Source organism: Pipistrellus hanaki (genome assembly GCF_964339955.1).
Source record: "Pipistrellus hanaki genome assembly, chromosome: X".
NCBI lineage: Eukaryota > Metazoa > Chordata > Mammalia > Chiroptera > Vespertilionidae > Pipistrellus > Pipistrellus hanaki.
The window spans coordinates 63,873,731-63,896,897 of NC_140524.1; the positions used below are offsets into that span (position 1 = coordinate 63,873,731).

At 40.8% G+C, this 23,167-nt stretch overlaps 1 protein-coding gene across 3 annotated transcripts in view; it reads left to right on the forward strand.

The window, feature by feature from the left end:
- The window catches only part of CENPI (centromere protein I), a 68,996-nt gene extending 51,000 nt beyond the window's left edge, over window positions 1-17,996 (forward strand). For all 3 annotated transcript variants that reach the window (XM_084869558.1, XM_084869557.1, XM_084869559.1), the window contains exons 16-21: window positions 6,760-6,895; window positions 7,758-7,882; window positions 9,325-9,373; window positions 9,502-9,720; window positions 16,305-16,346; window positions 16,957-17,996. In XM_084869558.1, the coding sequence (XP_084725684.1) occupies window positions 6,760-6,895; window positions 7,758-7,882; window positions 9,325-9,373; window positions 9,502-9,720; window positions 16,305-16,346; window positions 16,957-17,058 (673 nt within the window). In that variant the 3' untranslated portion in view covers window positions 17,059-17,996. The remainder of the gene's footprint in view (window positions 1-6,759; window positions 6,896-7,757; window positions 7,883-9,324; window positions 9,374-9,501; window positions 9,721-16,304; window positions 16,347-16,956) is intronic.
- Window positions 17,997-23,167: the final 5,171 nt, after the last annotated feature.

Here is a 23,167-nt window from a genome sequence, read left to right on the forward strand (position 1 = left end):
ACTAGGGACCTTACCCATGCATGAATTTCTTATACCGGGCCTGTAGTATAACACCTAAAATTCAATAGTTCTTAATATTTTAAAATATCTAATCAGTGTTCAAATTCCTATATTATCAGTCACATTCTTGATCAGGTAAGGGTCCCTCAGCTTCAGTTGCAAATAACTGCTGATTAGCTTACTTAAAAGTTAGGCCCAGAACTATTTTTCTCTATGTTCTTATTTGCATAGTGATCTCTCAGTCTGATAGTAGAATAAAGAAGAAAAGCTTATTGGCAGTAGCTTTGGAAATTGTTTTTAAATCTTCATATTTATTACTGCAATGCTTCCATACGTCATGTGTCACTTTTTAAAGGAAATAGAGTATTTGGGGGTAGTAAAGCTGTGCTTTTCAAAGTGTGGTCCCTGGACCAACACCATCAATATCACTTGGGAACTTGTTAGAGATTCAAATTCTCAGGCCCTATCCTTGACCTGCTAACATTATTCCTGGAGGAGGGATCCAGTAATCTGTGTGTTTAACAAATGCTTCTGCAGTTTTGGTGCAAGCTAATGTTTGAAAACCACTATCACTAAGAAATTTCATTTACATGTTTAACCTTTTTGAACACCTCAATTCTATTAAGAATAGTATGCTTGCATCTATAATCTTTGCCTAACTTGCAGGGGTAAATCTTAGATATCCTCATATAGGTACTTTACAATTTCTATATTTCTTTCCCCAATCCTAGGATCCTTTTTAAAGTAGTGTTGTACATTTTGGGAAGGCATTTAAAAAGGAGCTCTGCTTTCTAAAATTCTTAAAACAAGTAAGTGGATGCTAATGTAGATAACGCCCAGCCAGTGTGGCTCAGTGGTTGAGTGTCATCCTATGAACCAGGAGATTACTGGTTTGATTCCCAGGTTGTGGTCTTGATCCCCAAAAGGGGGCATGTAGAGGCAGCTGATCAATGATGCTCATTGATGTTTCTCTTCCTCTATACCTCTCCTTTCCTATTTGAAATAAATAAAAATATATATTTAAAAAAATAAATGTAGATAGCTTTGCTTGTTGTAATACTACTTGTCATATAATATCTACTAGAGGCCCATTGCACAAAATTTGTGCAGCCTGACCTGCATTCTCTCCAAACTGGGAGTCCTCAAGGAATGTCCTACTGATGGCTTAGGCCCACTCCCCATGGTTCTATGCTCTCTGTGGGGCCTGCCTCCTATGGGAAAACAGTCCCTGCTGGGCGCTGTCTGTGGGCCACGCTTGCCTGCTTGTAGGTCACCATGGCAATGGCCAAGCAGGCCATGCTGGGTGTGCTGCTTGCAGGCTGTGCTTGCCTATCCCTGAGTCGCCACAGCGACAGCCAAGCAGGCTCTGTTGTGTGCTGCCTGGGAGCTGCGCTTGCCTGCTCCCGGGTTGCCCTGGCGACGGGCAAGCAGGCTCTGCTGGGTGCTGCCTGCAGTCCTGCTTGCCTGCTTGTGTGTCATTATGGCTATGGCCAAGCAGGCCCTGCTGTCTGCTGTCAAGCTGCGTGGCCGCCCTCACCTCCAGGGGCCAGTGATGGTCCTGGGAGCCTGCGGGCATGGCTTGGCGTGGCCACTCTCGCCTCCTGTGGCTGGTGATAGTCCCGGGAGGCTGCGGACTTGACGCCCGCCCCTGGGACCCAGGCCGTTTGGCACCACCCCACCACTGGCAGCTTAACACCTGCATATGCAAATTAACCTTTCATCTTTGTTGGGTTAATTTGATACTCACTCCTGATTGGCTGGTGGATGTCGTGGAGGTATGGTCAATTTGCATCTTTCTCTTTTATTAGTGTAGATACTAATAAAAGAATAATATGCTAATTAGACTGTGAGACCTCAGGACAAAGCTGGGGGCTTGGTCAGCCTGCAAACCACCCCCAAATCGCCCTCAGCCCCTCGTCCAAGCCAGCCATGCCCCTCAGTGGGAACCCCTACCTTGATGGGTGTGTGGCCAGCCTGCAAATGGCCTTCAACCCTTCTCCCAGGCTGGCCATGGCCCTCAGTCGCGGCCCCCACCCTGATGGGGTCAGCATGGCCAGCCTGCCAACCCTCATCCAGGTCGGCCCAACCCCATAAGGGGACCCCCCAACCCTGATCTGAGAGCCTCTTGAGGGCACACTAGCCGGCCCCTACCCATGCACCAGGCCTCTATCTTCTAGACTAATAAAAGGGTAATGTGCTAATCAGACCTGGAGACCTTTTAGACATCCTTCCTGACAATGCCATGGTGGTAGGATGAGGCAGAGATGGTTAGGGGTGATCAGGCTAGGAGGGGAGGGCAGTTGGGGGTGATCAGTTCTTGCTGGGGGGCAATTGGGGGCAAGCAGGCCAGCAGTAGGGAGCAGTTGGGGGCGATCAGGTTGGCAGGGGGCCAATTTGGGGCAAGCAGGTCAGCAGGCAGAGTGATTAGGGGCGATCAGGCAGGCAGGTGAGCAGTTAGGAGCCAGCAGTCCTGGATTGCGAGAGGGATGTCTAACTTCCGGTTTAGGCCCGATCCAGCAGTCAGACATCCCTGAAGGGTCCCAGAGTGGAGAGGGTGCGGGCCAGGCTGAGGGACACCCTCCCCCCTGTGCACGAATTTTGTGTGCTTGGCCACTAGTAGCTCTTAATAAGTTCTTAGTAATTCCTGCTATTTGGGGGGTATGGGTATAATGCCATGGCTCCATCATATGCCATATGACTCTCAAAGAGGGAGTAAATTGTAGTTGTGAATCACGAGGAACAAAAGGTAGGAAAACATTCTCAGCAATGTTCTCTAGGGGGTCATTGTTGGTTGGCACAGTGACTAGAAAGAGGGTGTTCCCATCATTAGTAAATAGGAGCCAGGGATGTTAAACATGCTGCAGTGGGTAGGGAGTAGGATATATTATAGACCTGAACATCAAATTGTTTCATCTGAAATGCCAGCAGTGTCCTGTGGAGATACACTTTGAAGGACGCTTTTCTAAGCAATCTTCATTGTTCAAATTTATTTCACCTCCATTTACCAAGCGTTGCCAAAAATCATAGTTAAAATAGCTTTCCAAATGGCTGGCTAACTATATGGATGCCTGCTTATTTGTTGTTTTTTCCCCTCATCACAATTTGTCCCCTCTATGTACTCCTCCACGTCCATCCATTTCCTCCCTCCTCTTCCCTGGCAATCACCAAACTGTTGCTCATATCCATGAATTCTCTGTTTTTTTCCTTTTTTGCTCAAACCCTGCACACCGCCCCCCCCCCCCCCCACACACACACACACACAAAACCCTCCCCCACCAGACCTGTCTGCCTGCTCTCGCTCTCTATATATGAGTCTGTCTCTATTTTGCTTGGTAGCTCAGTTCATTAAATTGCACATATGAGTGAAATCATGTGGTACTTGTCTTGCTATGACTGGCTTATTTCACTTAGCATAGTGTTTTCCATAATGTTTTCCTATGTTGTCACAAAGGGTAAAATTTTCTTCCTGTTTTGTGACAGAATAATGTTTCTTTATATGAATACTAAGGGCCCGGTGAACAAAATTTGTGCATTGGGGAGGGTGTCCCTCAGCCCAGCCTGCACCCTCTCCAATATGGAACCCCTCGGGGGATGTCCAACTGCAGGTTTAGGCCTGATCCCTCAGGCCTAAACCTGCAGTTGAACATCCCTCTCACAATCCGGGACCGCTGGCTCCTAACTGCTCACCTGCCTGCCTGATTGCCCCCAACTACCCTCCCCTGCTGGCCTGATCACCTCCAAGGCTTTTATTAGTAGATCTATGACACTTCAAGGAAAATTTTACTAACCTTGCTTTACAATAAGGGCTTGACAATTGAATCATTAGGACCAGACACCAAGATTTCCTTTTTTGTTTTTGCCAAAACCGGTTTGGCTCAGTGGATAGAGCGTCGGTCTGTGGACTGAAAGGTCCCAGGTCCGATTCCGGTCAAGGGCATGCACATTGGTTGCAGGCACATCCCCAGTGTGGGGTATGCAGGAGGCAGCTGATCGATGTCTCTCTCTCATCGATGTTTCTAGCTCTCTCTCTCTCTCCTCTCCCTTCCTCTCCGTAAAAAAAAAAAATCAATAAAATATATTAAAAAAAAGATTTCCTTTCTTTGAATAGTGGAGGGAATAATTATCTTGTCTTTTTAAGTTGCCCTAAAATGAGATAATGACTTAGAAAAGTATAAAAGCACCATATAAAGCAACTATTTTTCATGTACTGAAAAGATAATGAAGTGGTAAAATGAAAAACACTATTTTTATTCTCCGCTTACTTCCTTTATAGCTTTTATTTAAACTTTGGAATTTATAAAAATTTCACTCCAATTTTCATTTCTTTACATTCAATATTATTTTGTATTGGTTTCAGGTTTTATATTAGTTACAGAATAGTGGTTAGACAATCATATATTTTACAAAGTATTCCTTGATATTTCCAGTACCCACCTGGCATCATACCATCATTACAACACTATTTTTTTAAGTATATTTTTTTGTTTTATTTACAGAGAGAAAGGGAGGGATAGAGAGCTAGAAACATCGATGAGAGAGAACCATCTACCAGCTGCCTCCTGCACACCCCCTACTGGGGATGTGCCCACAACCAAAGTACATGACGTTGACTGGAATCAAACCTGGGACCTTTCAGCCCGCAGACCGACGCTCTATCCACTGAGCCAAACCGGTTTCGGCCATTACAACACTATTGACTATATTCCCTATTTAAGTGACAATGGGTTTACAGGTTCCTTCCGGTCTTTTTTTTGTGTTGCTCATCCTTCCTTTTCTTTCTCACTTCTTCCCTCACTTTCTTTATATATTATAGTATCTCAATTGGCCATCAAAGCTCAGTGAAGGCACTGGGACACGCTTCATCCATTTTACACACCAGGAAACAGGCCAATTCCAGTTGGCTGTGGAACTTGACTCAGCACACAGGAAGCCCTCAGAGCCATGCTCTTTGCCGTTGTTAAGGGGCAGCCACCAGGCAAACAGAAGAAACCTTCCCATCAGACTTCCAAGCGTCTTTCTCAAGCACCTCTTCATTGCTAATGCTCCACATTTCCTCTCCCCATTCCCCTGCCCCCATTCTTTACTGCCCCTGCTTCTCCGGAGCAGGTGGAAGGCTTCGCACTCACCGCCTAGGCATGCTCTGCCATGGGGCAGGGCACCACGGGCTTGCTTTTGGGTCAAGGTGGGAGCAGGAGTCACCGCCTCTGAAGTGCGAAGGCCACCTGGGTGAGGCCTAGGCCGGTTAGCACTGGGAGCTTCTCTGAATCACATCAGTCAGTCTAGTACCCTGCAGTGCAGCACCCCTCCACTGAGGTGGCACCACCCTTTAACCCTCCCTCCCGCCTCAGGAGTGAGGGTCCTTGCCCCTCTGCCCAGGAGTCCTTCCATGCCCCTTGATCCCTGGCTAGGCCCACCCGCGTCTTGGGGCCACTGCAGAACCTCTGTCTCTCTGCAGGTGAGGCAGATCCCTGCTCCCAGTCTCCTTGAAGCTGTGCATCTGAGCCCAGAGGCCTGGTCTGGGTCTCAGTAACCCCATGTCTGCAATGTTCCCAGGGCACCATGGGCGTGGATAGGCTGGCCCAGCCTCCGCCTTTCTGGGGCAGCAATGTTCCGAGGGTCCTGCAGGAAGTGGCTAAGCAGACCATTGCCCCTCCTGGGGCCTGTGATGAACCCGGACCCCTCCAGTGGCGTCTGGCACTGCCCACCCCTCCTTCCTGGGCTGATGGACTGGTACCTTGTGGGCAGTGTCTGGTGCTGCCCGCCAGGTCTCCTCTACCCCCATTGGACCTGTACCCCCAGAAGTGGGCCATGGTGCTGCCTGCCCTGCCTGCGCATGCAAATTAACCACCATCTTTGATGGGTTAATTTGCATACCCACTCTGATTGGCTGTGGGCATAGAGGAGGTATGGTCAATTTACATATTTGTCTATTATTAGGTAAGATACCAGAGCTTTTTTGATCCATTCATCTACTGATGGATACCGTACTTGAATTCCTGCTTATTTGGGTGGTCTCCTAATCTTTCCTTTCTTTCTCTGACACTGAAGTATCATGATGGTGGGAAATGGGAGAGTCATTATCGTCTCTCAAGTTCAAAGACTGTACACTATTCCATTTTCCATGTGTATAACCATTGTTGGCTACCTAGATTAGAGGGTAAAGCTATAAAGTCACATTCCTAGGTTTTTTCCTAACCTGCTCAACAGTAGATTGAAGGACAGGGGGGAGCAGATGGATGAATTGAACCAATTATACCCATGATTTAAAGATATACAGTTCAATGATTTGGGAAAAATGTAAAATATGCCAAAATTTTACTAACTTTGTTTTAGGAATGAATTGGATTCCAGTTAAAGTGAAATGTTTTTAACAGTATTTTAGCTCAGGAATTCAGACAAAACTGGGTTTTAGTTTGTGTGCTTAGAAACTAATTTGCTGACTATTGTGTTCCCTGGACAATAGATAATAACTACTTCGGTTATTATCTAAAGTCTGTTTGGAGCTTAATCCTTTATTTCTCTGGAATTTACTAATAGAGTGATTGCTGAGGCTGTTCTATGAATTGATCTTAATGGTTCCTTATAGGACTGTGTAGTTTTATGGTTAACCACTGTGGTTTAAAAAAGTGAATTATACATTGGAACACAGATCATTTTCTGAAATATCTAACAATCTTTGCTATATTTATTCAGCTTTAGATTGGAAATTGTGAGAAATTTTGCTAATATGTATATGATTTTCATGTTTTCTTATTACAGAGAGACAACTTTCAGTGGATCCATGCAGTCTGTGTCTGAACTAATTAACTATGTAGGGTGGCTGTCCATTAATGGATTGCGCTTGGAAAGCAATAGTACTTTCTTGCTGCACTTTGTTTTGGATTTCTATGAAAAGGTGGTACACATCCCATTTACCCTATTTAGATTTTTGTGATGGCTTTCTGCTTTACTCATCGGTTATTTCAATTTTATTTATAATCATTAAGTTGCATAGTTAAATAAGCTACATATTTTAAAGTTAGTGATTATATTCTCACATGAATAAGTGACTTTCATAAAACAAAATGGAAAAACAAATGCTCTTTTTGAAAATTCCAAGTACCACTTTAATAGACATTCTCCTGAATAATGCTGGCCTTAGACAGAAGTTTGTCTCTAGCATCACTTTTTGCTCATCCTTTATAAGTCTCAGCCCTTAGGAAAAAATTGAAAGTACCTTCTTGTTTCTTCAGTTCTTTGCTTCCATCTTTCAACAGCTTTATTTCTCCCAGCACCTATGATTCTGGTGCTCTTGTATTGCTTATTTGGTCTGGCCAGAACTATTATTCAGGAAGTAGTCATTAATCTGTTTTCCTGGCTTCTTCCCTTTCCCAATACCTACTTGTCTTGTATTAAATTTGCTTAGAAGTATATTCCTCTGTTTTCTAGGTTGACAGCTAGCTAATAGAATAAATCAGTATTCATGGAACTTAAGGAGAAAGAAATGCTCCCTTTCTCACCAACTCTGAGATCTGTCCCCAGAAAAAGAGAAAGATTTTAATGATCTTCTGAATATAATCCTCTATGATAATGGCCAATGTTTGGTGAGGTACATTTTTAAGCAGGCTTGTGACTACCTATTCTAATGATGAATTAGGAATGCCCCAACTTGATGGTATACTACTAGTATTGCTTATTCTCTACTGATGATTCTTTGGATGAACTTGTTGAGGGTTCTGGGAATAATCTATATACTGATGTTATATTCTCTCCAAAAGGTGTGTGACATATATATGAATTATAACCTTCCATTAGTGGTGTTGTTTCCTCCTGGGATCTTCTATATTGCACTCCTCAGTCTGGATTCCAGTATCCTGAACCAGCTCTGTTACATTATGCACAGGTACAAGGCCTATTTACCATTTTATGAATTAGTACATTATACTTTTATGTTCATTTTCAACTATACAATAAGTTATACTTAATACGCTATAATAAATTTATGTATAATTTATAAAATATGAAAACAATAAAATTATTATCCATTTTATGCCAGGGCCCATGAAATAGGAAGCATGGCTTTCTTTTGGAAATGACCTTGTGGTATGAGGCTATTTTAATTGTGTGTTTTATTTAAATGTTATTGGGGGATATAGATTTTAAAAATTTATGGTAACAGATATTTTATGCAATGGTATTGCTGCACTCAGCATTGTTAATTCTTATTGCTGTGGCTTAGAGAAAAAGTTGTTATTTGCTAACAACTGGTTTAGTTTTACATAGCTTCTCTGGTGAAAAGAACATTTTCTGGTTGATTAGGGGATGTGTTGCCAGTTATATGAAACTGTAAGTATTATTTCTGATCCCCTCTCATTCTTTCACTTGTAGACTGAAGTTTCTCTTTTTAATCCTTAAGTATAGACTCTTGGTATAACTTGCAGGACTATGCCAAGGTTAAAATGTGTAAAAACTAACTAGAGAATAGTTCTCAGGCTCAAAGGAAAAGATTAAATTTTAAGTGCCCCTTTATCTGTACCTTTTTTCCACATAAATAAAATAGGTTCTGTATTAGTAACTGACTGCTTTTGACTCTCTGTTAATTTTTTTTAATATATTTTTTTATTGATTTTTTACAGAGAGGAAGAGAGAAGGATAGAGAGTTAGAAACATCGATGAGAGAATCATCGATCAGCTGCCTCTTGCACAACCCCTACTGGGGATGTGCCCGCAACCAAGGTACATGCCCTTGACCAGAATCGAAACCGGGAACCTTCAGTCCGCAGGCCGACACTCTATCCATTGAGCCAATCTGGTTTCAGCGAGTCTCTGTTAACTTTTAATAGTGAAACATTAAAAGCATTTTGTTTATTTTTTTCTTTTGATTGAAGTATAATTTACATACAAAGTGCATATATTAAATGCATAACTCAATATATGAGCCTCTGATGATTTTAATTATTTGAGGAGAATGTACCATAAAGGGTTTAAAACCTTAACTATACAGCTGAATATTTGTGTATGTGCATATCTGCATATCTAAAATGTATACTTTTTGCCCCACTGGCGTGATGTAGTGGCTAAGCTTTGACCCATGAACTAGGAGGTTCAATTCCTGGTCAGGGCACATTCCCAGGTTGTGGGCTCCATCCCCCAGTGCAGGGTATGCTAAGGCAGCCAATTGATGATTCTCTCTCATCATTGATGGCTCTCTCTCTCCCACTCTCTTCCTCTCTGAAATTAATAAAAATATATATTTAAAGAGATTTTTTAAAATGTACACTTGTATGTTTAAATTTCAAAGGCATTTAAAGTTAAGCATTTCATTCCATTTGTTCATCCTTTTAGATACCGTAATAATTTGACAGCTGCAAAGAAAAATGAGTTGATACTAAAGGTATGGATGATAAACCTCTGTTAAGTCACCATTGTTTAAAAATTGAGTGTAGATATATATGATTTGATGGGAATAACAAGGGAAGGGAGAAGAGGTGATGATGACACTTTTCTTTTCTTTCCCAATAGAAAAAATCAGAGTTCATATTCAGCAGCAAGACCTGTCAAGAATATAATCGCTATTTGACAGCCATGGTTGGGTGCCTGTGGACATCCAAACCCTTCCAGAAAGGATCATATTTTGATCCTGAAGTCTTTAAAGTAATTGGAATAGCAAAGTATAAAACCAGTTTAAATTTAGTCCATCACCCTGCTCTATTGAGTTATGCTATTTCCTTTTTGCTAAAGGTAAGAACAGTTAAAAGATTTTAAAATTTTATCAAGGAATATCTTGATGGCAGAAATAGAAAATGCCATAAATTTATTGTGTTGGAATTGCAAAATATGTTTATTCTTTTTTTGAATACCAGTTAAATTTTTGACATTGTAATAAGCTCTGTAGATCAGTTTGTTATAGTATTGCCATCTTAACTATGTTATATCTTCTAATCTATGAGCATATTATGTCTTTCCATTTATTTAGGACCTGCTTAGTTTTCTTTATAGTTTTCAATTTATGCTTTACCTTTCGTTGAATTCCTGAGTATATTTTTTTGATGTTATTGTAAATGGAATTGTTTTATTAATTTCATTTTCAATTGCTTATTGCTGCTATATAGAAATGCAATTGACTTGTAAATATTGATCTTATCTCCTGAAACTTTGTTGAACTCATTTATTAGTTATTATAGCTTTTAATTGGATTCTTTAGGGTTTCTGCAAACAGATAATTTTATTACCTCCTTTAAAATTCGGATGCCATTTTTTTTCTTGCCTAATTGCATTTCTTACAGCCTTGGGAACAATTAATATTGAAGAAAAGTGGCAAGAATGGATATGTTTATTTTTTTTCTTCATCATGGGAAAAAGTTTTTTGCCAATATGATGTTAGGGATTTCCATGGATGCCCTTCATGAGGTTACCCTTCCAGTTTTAGTTTGTTGAATGTTTTTATCATGAAAGGGGTGTTGGATTTTGTGAAAGGCTTTTTCTATTTCTACAAACATGATTATATGAGGTTTTGCCTTCTGTTCTGTTGGCATGGTATATTACAGTAATTGATGTTCAGATGTTTAACCAACCCTACATTCCTGGGATAAATCTCACTAGATTATGGAGAACAATCCCTTTACTTGTTGCCAGATTTGGTTTCGTAGTACTTTGTGGAGAATCAGGGATATTGATTTTTCCTTGTGATGTCTTTGTCTGGACACTTTTATGAAGAAACAAACACCCTCACTTTCTTTTTTTAAAATATATTTTATTGACTTTTTACAGAGAGGAAGAGAGAGGGATAGAGAGTTAAAACATCGATGAGAGAGCAACATCGATCAGCTGCCTCTTGCACACCCCCTACTGGGGATGTGCCCGCAACCAAGGTACATGCCCTTGACCTGAATCGAACCTAGGACCTTTCAGTCCAGAGGCTGACACTCTATCCACTGAGCCAAACCCGTTTTGGCCATCCTCAGTTTCTTGAATATTCTTCTAGAAAGTATTATATATTTCTTTGTAAATTATATTTTTCAACATTATACTTTTCTGCCTTTTGATTTTTTTTTAAATATATATTTATTGTTCAGATTATTACAGTTGTTCCTCTTTGCACCCCCCATAACTCCCCTCCACTGGTTCCCATCCTCCCCTCTGCCATAAACCCCCTCCCCAATTGTCCTCATCCATAGGTGTACGATTTTTGTCCAGTCTCTTCCTGCACCCCTACACTCCTTTCTTCCCGAGAATTGTCAGTCCACTCCCTTTCTATGCCCCTGATTCTATTATATTCACCAGATTTAATTCTGTTTATCAGACTTTTTATTCACTTGATTTTTAGATTCACTTGTTGATAGATATGTATTTGTTGTCATTTTGTTGTTCATAATTTTTATCTTTACCTTTTTCTTCTTCTTCCTCTTCTTAAAGAATACCTTTCAGCTGAAACCGGTTTGGCTCAGTGGTTGAGCATCAGTCTGCAGACTGAAAGATCCCAGGTTCGATTCCGGTCAAGGGCATGTACATTGGTTGCGGGCACATCCCCGGTAGGGGGTGTGCAAGAGGCAGCTGGTCGATGTTTCTCTCTCATCGACATTTCTAGCTCTCTATCTCTCTCCCTTCCTCTCTGTAAAAAATCAATAAAATATTTTTTTTTAAAAAGAATACCTTTCAGCATTTCATATATCGATAATTCTGGTTTGGTGGTTTTGAACTCCTTTAGCTTTTTCTTATCTGTGAGGCTTTTTATCTGACCTTCAATTCTGAATGATAACTTTGCTGGGTAGAGTAATCTTGATTGTAGATTCTTGCTATTCATCACTTTGAATATTTCTTGCCATTCCCTTCTGGCCTGCATAGTTTCTGTTGAGAAATCTGACAATCCTATGATTACTCCCTTGTATGTAACAGTTTTTCTCTTGCTGCTTTTAATATTCTCTCGTTGTCTTTTGCTCTTGGAATTTTAATTATGATGTGTCTTGGTATGGTCCTCTTTGGATTCCTTTTGTTTTGGGTTCTGTGTGCTTCCTGAAATTGTAAGTCTACTTCTTTCATCAGGTAGAGGAAGCTTAGATAGAGCAGAATTGCTTTTCATAAGTCAATTCTTTTCGAGTGTGTGTGTGTGTGTGTGTGTGTGTGTGTATTTTATGATTCAGTCTCTATAGTATTAAGTATTATCAAGTTGGACATAAATAAGCAAAATTGTTTTGGGTGATTAGGAATTGATATATTCATTTAAATCAGAAAATAGTTTTTAAAATGTTTAAGGAAGTTTAGTTCTGCAAGGAGAAATTCTAGAGGCACAGAGTACATGTAGTAGAAGGTAAAACTGTCGTTTTTGTAGTTGATGATATTTCTGTATGGTTCTGAAAATACTAGGCTTTAATGCCAATCTTGCTGTTTTTAAAAATATATTTTATTGATATTTTACAGAGAGGAAGAGAGAGGGATAGAGAGTTAGAAATATCAATGAGAGAGAATCATCGATCATCTGCCTCTTGCACACCCCCTACTGGGGATGTGCCCGCAACCAAGGTACATGCCCTTGACCTGAATCGAACCCGGGACCTTTCAGTCTGCAGGCCGACGCTCTATCCACTGAGCCAAACCGGTTTCAGCCATTCTTGCTTTTAAAAGAGTGATTTTTGAGCCCTTTTTATCACCAGCAAACAGCTCACTAAGTATAATATCTTACTTTTGAGATGGAAAAAAATAATCTCTGGACCATGTTAGTATAATTGAATTCTGACAGTTTTACTGAATTTTACATTGTAAATATTTCAAATTAGCCAAATTTTTATAAGTAATTCAGTGAATTTAATTTGACCGATCAGTTCTCAGTATCAAACAGCACAGCTCACTTTTTTCTTAAATGAGATTCTATTTTTTTAATGTTTATATTGATTTTTAAATGTTTTTTTTTTAACTTAACATTTTTTTCATATGTTTTATTAAGGTACTAGAGGCCCAATGCACAAAATTCATGCACTGGAAGGGGGGGTCCCTGAGCCCAACCTGCACCCTCTCCAATCTGGGACCCCTAAACAGGCAGTCGGACATCCTAAACATCTGACTGCCCTAAACAGGCAGTCGGACATCCCTCTCACAATCCAGGACTGCTGGCTCCCAACTGCTCACCTGCCTGCCTTCCTGATTGCCCCTAACCATTTCTGCCTGCCAGCCTGCTCATCCCTTAACCACTCCCCTGCCAGCCTGATTGATGCCTAACTGTTCCCCTGCTGGCCTGATAGCCCCCAAATGCCCTCCCCTTCATATTCTTTCTTTATTAGATAGGGATTTTTCTTTGACATATTGGACAGTATAGCTGCTGTGGTCTTTACAAACCAGTAAAAATGTAAAGCCAAACTAAAAGTGTCATAAAATAAACTCATTAAACAGGAATTTCATGAGACCTTGGAAAGGTGATATCATGTGGTGGTTTCTTTGTTTTTTCCTTGTCTTTCCTTTTCTTTATGTTTCACCTTTTGTCCTTTCTTTCTTTTCTCCTTTTATTCCTTTTCTGTCTCTAATCACTCTGCTGGGGGCAAGGGAAATGCCAAGGCTATAGGTGTGTGGGGAGGATCACTCCATGGGCGCGCAGGCCCTTTGGAGGCTGACACCCCAGGCTGTCCCAGGGAAGGGATAGCTCTTGGGGCACAGCTGCCTCCCAGGCCTACCCCCCCCCCCCAGCTGTGGATGGGAGCTGATCGCTGGAGGGGGGGAAGGAGAGGATAGGCGGTTGTAGGAGCCGCCCAGGCCGAGGCTAGGAGCAGATTGCATGTGGGGGTGGCGGGGGTAGGAGGATGGGGGGGTGCACAGCTGCCTCCCAGGCCTATAGCTCAGGTTGCAGCTGGGTGCTGATCATGCCAGGGTTGCACAGCCGATCTCACGGCTGTGGGGGGGCGGGGGTGCGCTACCTTCCAGGCCACTGCCTGGGTCCTAGCTGGAAGCTGGGGTGCAGAGCTGCCTCCCAGGCCACTGCCCAGGTCAAGGCTGGGAGAAGATGGCACCAGGGGTGTGAAGGCACCTCCCAGGCCAACAGCCAGGGCCTCATGTGCCTGCTTTCAGTGGCAGCCCACCCTGGGCCTGAGAGGACTGGTGCTGCCATCTTGTGTCTATGGGCGCCTCCATTTTTGTTGTGGAGTGATGGTTAATTTGCATATTACTATTTTATTAGATATTGATAGGATTATATGTGTACATATCTTACATGTGTACATATCTTACCAATGCCCCCCCCCACTCCCACGTATGCCCTCACCCCCCAGTGTTTTGCATCCATTGGTTATGCTTAAGAACATTGATCAGCTGCCTTCTACATATCCCATAATGAGTATTGAGCCTGCAATTCAGACATGTGCCCTAACAGGGAATCGAACAAGTGACCTCTTGGTTCATGGGTTGGCTCAGCCATTGAGCAACACCAGCTGGGCTGCAGCTCAATTTTTGAGTTGAAATATGTTTTGAATATTTTTAGAGCCTACATTTCAGGAAATTCTGAAGTTCTAGGCTTTCTAATCATAAATTACCTTTGAATTAATAGCTAGTTGTTTCTTTGTTTATTTAGAACATATTTATTTAGTTAGTGCCCACTATGCTTCTGGCACTAGGGATACAGTGATTAAGAGGACATTTACTGCCTGGCTGGCATGGCTCACTGGTTGAGCATCCACCTATGAACTAGGTCACATACCCGGTTCCAGTCAGGGCACATACCCGGATTGCAGGCTTGATCCCCAGTGTGGGTATGCAGGCGGCAACCGGTCGATAATTCTCTTTTATCATTGATGTTTCTCTCTCGCTACCCTCTCCCTTCCTCTGAAATCAATAAAATGTTTTTTAAAGAAGATAGATACTATCTCTGCCCCAATGAAGTTTATATGCTAATGAGAAGAAACAATAAGTAATGTAATAAGTGAACATACTTTTTTTAAGTTTTGAGAAAGGCTTTGTAGGACATAAGCAGGATGGGGTGAGAGAATGACTTGAATGTTGTCAGGGATGGATGTTCAAGCAGGCCTTTTTGAGGAGGTGACATTTGATCTGATATTTCTTCTAAAAGATGAGAATAAGCCAGTATGAATATCTGGATGAAGATCATTCCAGGTAGTGGGAACAGTAAAATGGCTCAAGGGGCTCAAGGAGAAAAGGACGGCCAGTTTGACTTAGAGATTAAGGAACAAGAGGGAGAATGGAATGAAATAAGGTCGGAAAAATCCAGGGACTGTTTATCTTACAGATCTGTTAGGAATGTCTGTTAGCAGTTGAAAGATTTTTAAACAGGGTTGTAATATGGTCTGAGTTGATACTTAATAAAGATCACTTTGGCTTTTTCAATGAGGGTAGAGTTATAAAAGGAGGCCTGAGTGTAGTGCAGGCGCCAATTGGGAGGCTTTTGAAGTCCACACAAGAGATACTGATAGTCATAGTGGGGAGGAAAGCAGTGAAACATGTTATAGACTTTTCTTGAAACAGGAGCCAAAAGTTGGTTAGCTTTATGTCATTGGAATCCTGAGTACCAGTAGCTTTTAGTTCCTTTAAGAAATGTTGCATCATCAGCACTGGTGGCACAGAGGGTGCTATTGTGTGAGCAAACTTAGATATCCACAACTCTTGCATATAAAGTGATTCAGAAGAGTTGGACTCTGAATATAAAGTTTTAGAAATGCTTTTGCCACTTAATTTTATATATATTGTTTCATGTTTATAAAAATGATATATGTGCAAAATCTGCTTAGATCTCAAGCTCTTACAGTCTTTATGAAATAAAGAAATTCTAAGTGTTGAGAAAATTATGTTATACATAGTTTAATAGGCTGTTTTTTCTTAGCAATGTATAAAATATGTTGTTTGTTAGAATTGATGGCTTTTCAGTGAAATACAGTAGGTGATAGTTAAGGCCAGGAAATAAATGGGTCACTTAGGTCCGAGTTTTCATAAAAGAATTACAGAGCTTTATAGAATCTACTGTGTACACAGATTGCCTCACCATACTTCCTCCTCATTCTTCAAGATTCTCTCTCTCTTTTTCTCCCTTTCCCTTCCATTTCCACCCCAGTGGCTGAACACATAATTAAAAAAAAAAATAAGGCCATAGATTAGCAAAACAGTACTCACTTTATCCACTGGTTTTATTTCCCTCTGTTTATGCTTCTAGGAAGAAATATGGAAAGTTATAGTGGGTATTTATTCAAAAGGAATCCAAGAGTGATGGTAGGAATAGAATGTAGCAAATAGATCAGTGAAGAGCTATCTTAATGTTTGGTAATTTTTGCTAACTAAATATTTCCATCCCCATAAGGCCCACTTCTTTATTTTGTGTGTATGTTTTTTTTTTAAAGGAATACCCAGAAGAAAGGAGAGTAAACGTGAGCTCCATTCGGGTAAATAAATTTATTTTATTTTCAGGATTTTCATACAGCATCATTTTATCAGAAGAATTTATACTTTTATTTTTTACCAAACCTTAAGCCTGCTTCCTCCACAAAGTCAAAGTAAAGTGTTTACTTTCTGAATTCATCCCCATGACATTTATGTGAATTTATTGGCACATACCCTCTATAGTCTTCTCAAAAAAATATAACTATTTGTAATTTGACTCTTGCTGTTGTGACTATGTTTCTCATTTTACAGTACAGTTGCATATATTCAAAATGTGATTATAAGGCTAATTTAATAAACCCAAACACAGTTGTCTCATTATTCTAGAAACTCTGCTGTGTACATATTTAATGAAGGCAGTAATATAATAATGTCTTTTCCTGTGTTATCTAGTTTAGATGCTAAATTTCTAGAGCATGGGAGTGATGACCCATTTCTGTTTCACAATTCTTACTCAAGTTGAACAGCTAAAATTTTTTGCCAATACAATAAAAGTAATGTTTAACTCTTAAACTTTGGGTACTTTCTGGTTTGTCTATTAGTGAATGAGAAGGTAGAGAATAAGCATAGTAAATATCCAATAAATAACCTTCCCCTTTTTTGTTCCTACAGGGAAAGAAATGGAATGAATATTTGGACTATTTATTTTCAGAGGGCTTACAAGGCTTGAAACTTTTCATAAGAAGTAGTATTCGTCATTCTTCTGTCCCCTGATCACACAGCATAAACTCCATGATCAACATGAAATGAATGCTGACAGAACAAACCAAGCATACTGGACCCAATTCCTTCCTTGTTGCCAGAGAGGCCAAGTGGCTCACTTTGAGTTTCCATATACTTTTTACTAACACACTGTCATCCTCAGGTAGTGCTTGGATTGGCCTTTGATTATGGCTCAGGAGAGCTTTGATGTGGCTAGCTTTGTTTTTTGGGGTCTAGATTCTAATGCACTAGCGAAAAATGATTTAATCATCAGACTCTACCTTTCACCAAATTATATATATAAAGAGATATATCCATTACGCGGTGGGCCTTTTCACATTCTTGTGGAGTATAAGCTGTCTTGATGGATGACAGAGGTAATATACAGTAGCAATTAAGCCACAGGCAGACTTATGCAAAATACTCTGCTGTCTCTGTGAAACCTCCATGGATACTGCCATTTTTCTGACTGTGAACAATAGCGCCAACACCAAGTTAATAAGTCGTTGGCTGATTCCTTGGTTTCCACTGGTAGAAACTTGATGAGAGAAGGAAGGAGAAAATCATGGGATAATCAAGACATTCCTGCTTAATACGGGTTTGATTTCATGAAACTGCTCTAGTTTGTGTGAATATATGTATATAACCATTTTTAAGTGTTTAGGCAACGCTATTTTCAGGAATAATTCTGAAGCCTTTTTAAAAACTTTATAATAACTAGAATATCTTGCTGAAAATTTACTTTAAATTTTGCTTCAGTGCTATGGAATAACTCTCTCTTTTAATAAAATTCATATCATGGGAGAGAAATCAAGTGGAATTTTTTATTTTAGGGCACATTTTTATGGTTCTTTTAAAGCAAAATTCTAAACTATATTACTGGATAATGTTTAGAATCTCACTTATCAGTTAATTTTTTTGATTAAGTACATGTTTACTGAGCATATTGTGTGCCAGGTATTCTGTGTGCTGATTATAACAGCTGTGACCAATACAAAGTACTGGCTTTTGTGGAATTTAGTATATCCCATTGGAGAAGACAGACAATAAAACATTAAATAAATATATAAAATCGGTTGCCATGAAGAAAAAGGGAATAGAAACAGAATGTTGAGAGGATTACTATTTTAGATAAGGTGGTTAGAGAAGACCTGTTTGAGAAGTGACATATGCAGAGGCCCTAATGAAATAAGTGTATGAGCCATGTGAATATTTGGGAAAAGCATTCTGGGCAGAGGTAAAGGCAAGTGAAAAGGCTTAAAAATGTTAACTTTCTTGGCCTGTTTGAAGAACAATAGAGAAGCTAGTGAGATAAAAAAACAAAACAAAACTGATTAAAGGATAGGAATGGTAAGAAATGAAACAATAGAAAGCTAGAGAGTTGTTCATGAAAGTCCTTATAGCCCAGAATGGATATATAATGGGAAGCCATTAGAAGAATTGAGAGCAGAGGAGTGACATAATTTGACTTTCCTATATGGAACTGTAGAGTGAACTTAGACTGAAGAGGAATTAGGGTGAAAGAGAGACCAGTTAGGTTATTACAGTGTTAGATTAGCGTGACTGATGAGGAGGAAATGTTTAGATACTGGATTCAGGCTCTACTTTACTGGTAAAGGTAGAGAAGATAGGATCTGCTGATAATGGGTATAAGGAGAAGGAAAAAGATGGGTAAAGGGTGACTTTTGGGTTTTTGACTGAGCAACTGGGTAAATTCTGGGATGCAGAGAGAAGGCATACTGGAAGAAGAACCAGTGTGGAGGAGTGTGGAATCAGGAGTTCTGTTGTAGCCATGTTAAGTTGCAGGTGCTGAGTAGTCAGATGAATATCCAACTCTAGATTTCAAGGTACAAGCTGGAATTGGCAAAATTAATTTGGGAGTTATTAGAATAGCCACAGCATTGGATGAGATCATTTAATATAGCTGGGAAAGAGGTGGCAAAGGACTGAGCTTTGAGGTGTGCCAACGTTAAAAAGCAGAGAGGGGGAGGAACCAGCAAAAGACTGAGAAGGACCCTCCAGTGCTAGAAGAAGTCAGGGATTAGTGTGCTGGAAGCCAAGTGAAGAAAATGTTCCAAAGGATGTTTAATGGTGTGGAATGTTGCTCGTATACCTGAAAAAAGAGAAGCTTTAGCTGATTTGAAGTAAATGTGATTGCTTCCCCACTGGATAACCTCATATAGAGAGGCCTCTTGTTTTTCAGTTTGTATTCCAAATAACTTTCCGTATTGTTTTTCAGAACATGATATTTTGGTCTTTAAGATCATATAGAACTATGTGAAGGGATTTGATTAACCCCTAATAATCTTCAGATTATCAAAGGAAGCTTTTCTAAACTTTATGTTCCAGAAGGAAAAAAAAAATTCTTTAGGTTTCTCATTTGTTCAATAATTATCTCCTGGGTGCCCTGGCTGGTATGCTGTTCAGTGGTTAGAGCACTGACCCATGCTCCAAAGGGTCCCGGGTTCAATTCCCAGTCAAGGGCATGTACCTGGGTTGTAGGTTTGATCCCTGTGGCATGTGTGACAGGCAACCAATGAATATGTCTCATATCAATATCTGTTTGTCTCTCTCCTCTTCTCCCCCTCCTCCTCCTTGCATATCTCCCTCCCTTCCACTCTCTAAAAATCAATAGAAAAAATATCCTCAGGTGAGGGTTAAAAAAAGTTGTTATTATTCCCTGGATTCCTTTTTGCCTTAATTTTTCTTCTTGACCAATATTTTAACTTATTTAAGGTTAGATATGGGGGTACAGGAAGAACTTATATGCATATATGGTGAAGGCCTGAGGTAGGGATGGAAGTGAGGTGGAGGGGGTCAATGGAAGAAAAAAAAAAGGGACATCTGTAATACTTTCAACAATAAAGATAATTTAAAAAAAAAAAAAAACATTAGATGGCCCTGGATGGTGTGGCTTATTTGATTGAGTGCCCCCTATGAACTGAAAAGTTGCTGGTTCCATCCCGGCCTAGGCACATACCCATGATGTGGGTTTGGTACCTGGTCCGGGTGTATGCAGGAGGCAACCTATCTATGTTCTCTCTATCTCCCTCCCTTTCCCTCTCCCTCTCTCATGCTCTTTCTAAAATCAATAAAAACATATTTTGTTCCACATTTAACAGCCTGTCTTAGCTAAACAGTGCCTTCTTTTTTTTTACTAAATTTATTGGGGTGACATTGGTCAACATAAACATATAGGTTTCAGATGTGGATTTCTATGTTACCACTGGAGGCCTGGTGCCAAAATTCATGCACTGTGTGTGTGGGGGGGTGTCCCTAAGCCCAGATTGCACCCTCTCCAATCTGGGACCCCTCAAGGGATGTCCAACTGCCCGCTCACAATCCAGGACTGCTGACTCCCAACTGCTTGCCTTCCTGATTGCCCCTAACCACTTATGCCTGCCAGCCTGATAACCCCCTAACTACTCCCCTGCCAGCCTGATTGATGTCTAACTGCTCCCCTGCCAGCCTGTTTGCCCCCAACTTCCCTCCTCTGCCAGCCTGGATACCCCTAACTGCCCTCTCTTGCAGGCTTGATTGTCCCCAACTGCCCTCCCTTGCAGGCCTGGTGCCTCCCAACTGCCCTCTCCTGCTGGCCTGATCGCTCACACTGCCCTCTCTTGCAGGCCTGGTCCCTCCCAATTGCCCTCCCCTGCGGGCCATTTTTTGGTGGCCATCTTGTGTCCATATGGGGGCAGGATCTTTGACCACATGGGGGCAACCATCTTGTTTGTTGGAGCGTTGGTCAATCTGCATATTACTCTTTTATTAGATAGGATAGAGGCCTGGTGCATGGGTGGGGGCAGTTGGTTTACCCTGGATCAGGGTGGGGGTTCCCTTGGGGCATGGGGCAGCCTGGGCCAGGGGCCTGTGGTGTTCTCCCATGCAGTGGGCTTGTTGTTTTGTCTCCTACAAGACTCCATAGGCAGCAAAATTGCAGACATATGTCGTAGCAATATCTTTACTTAAACAGATCCTAGGGCAAGAGAGACTAAGAAAATAAACAAATAGGACTACATAAAAATAAAAAGTTTCTGCACAGCAAAAGGAACCATCAACAAAACAACAAGCCTAATGCATGGGAGAACACATTTGCCAATAATATTTCCGATAAAGGTTTAATCTCCAACATCTACAGCACCTTATACAACTTAATAAAAGGAAGATAAGCAATCCAATAAAAACATGGGCAAAGGATCTAAATAGACACTTTTTGTCCCGACCCGCAGGGCAACAACGGGGGCACGCAGGAACCACCTAAGAGAATGAGGCAAACAAGGAACGCGAAAGAATGGAGGCAAGACAAGGTTCTGATCAAGCCTCGAACTTTTATTCTCTGAAATGGCTGTATTTATACAGCAGAAACAAAGGGGGGCAGGGTTGCCTATGCAGGGGGGTCTTTGGTATCTGGCAACACAGGATTGGCTAACTGCCAGGGGCGGTGTGACATTCCAAGGTGCAACATTCCAAGGCTGGGCTATCTAGGGGGGAGGATCAGGAAGGGGAAACGGCAGGAAGACAGGAAGATGCTAAGCCCCAGGTTAATCTTATCTTCTGGCCAAGCCCTCAGGGCACCGCATAACTTCTGCTAGAAGGAACTTAATTCTATTTTCTTAAGACTGAGTTGCTCGTCTCAACTCTGCTGGCTCCCAACAACTTTTCTAAAGAGGATATTCAGGAAGCCAAGAGACATATGAAAACATGCTCAAAGTCACTAATCATCTGAGATGCAAATCAAAACAACAATGAGGTACAACCTCACACCTGTCAGAATGGCTATCATCAACAAATGGCAAGTGTTGGCAAGGATGCAGAGAAAAAGGAACCCTCCACTGCTGGTGGGAATGCAGACTGGTGTAGCCACTGTGGAAAACAGTACAGCATTTCCTGAAAAAATTTAACAATGGAACTCCCATTTGACCCAGTAATACCACTTCTATTGTAGGAATATATCCTAAGAAAACAGAAACACCAATCAGAAAGGATATATGCACTTGTTTGTTCTTAGCACAATTTACAATAGCTAAGATTTGGAAACAGCCTAAATACCCATCATCAGATCAGTGGATTAGACAATTTTGGTACATCTACACAATGGAATATTATGCTGCTATATAAAAGAAGGAATTCTTACCATTTGCAGTAGCCTGAATGGACCTGAAGAGCATTATGTTAAGTGAAATAAGCCAGGCAATGAAAGAAAAATACCACATGATCTAAATCATCTATTGAAAATAACATTATAACCTGATGAACAAAATGATAGATGCAGAAGCAGAGAAACATCGAACAGACTCAAATTACAGCGGGAAGGCTGGGGTGGGGATGGTGGGGTAGATGATCAACCGAAGGTCTTGTATGCACACATATAAGCATAACCAATGGACACAAGACACTGGGGGAGGGGGGGGGAGGGCATATGCTGGGGCGTAGGGGACACAAGGCGAAGGTCAATGGGGAGGAAAATAAGAAGACATATGTACTACTATTTGCAATACTTTAAACAAAAATATATAGAGAATACAAAAAAAATTTTAAGTGTTCTTAAAGGTAAATATTAAATTTGCATATTTATTTTGAGATCATTTATAATCTCCAAGGAAAACAGATACACAGTAAGTTTTCTAAAATGTAGATAAATAAGCAGAAGTAGTGTTTAAAATTTTATGTGGAAAAATATTACTGTAATGTTGTTTCTCTCTTTTTTTTTTTAAATATATTTTATTGATTTTTGTACAGAGTGGAAGGGAGAGAGATAGAGAGTTTGAAACATCAATGAGAGAGAGTCATCCATCGGCTGCCTCTTGCACACCCCCTACTGGGGATATGCCCACAACCAAGGTACATGCCTTTGACCGGAATCGAACCCGGGGCCCTTCAGTCCCCAAGCCGATGCTCTATCCATTGAGCCAAACCGGTCCTGGCATGTTTCTCTTTTTAATGTTTGAACAAATTTTGAGTCATTTGCATATATTTCTACCAAAAAATAAATGTAGCTATAATGGCTATAGTCAATCAAATAAAGTACTAGATTTCTAACAAAACATTTAGTTAATTTTCTCTATTCTGAATTGAGGATACATCCAATCAACATTTTAAATAGAATTTGGAAAATTTCATG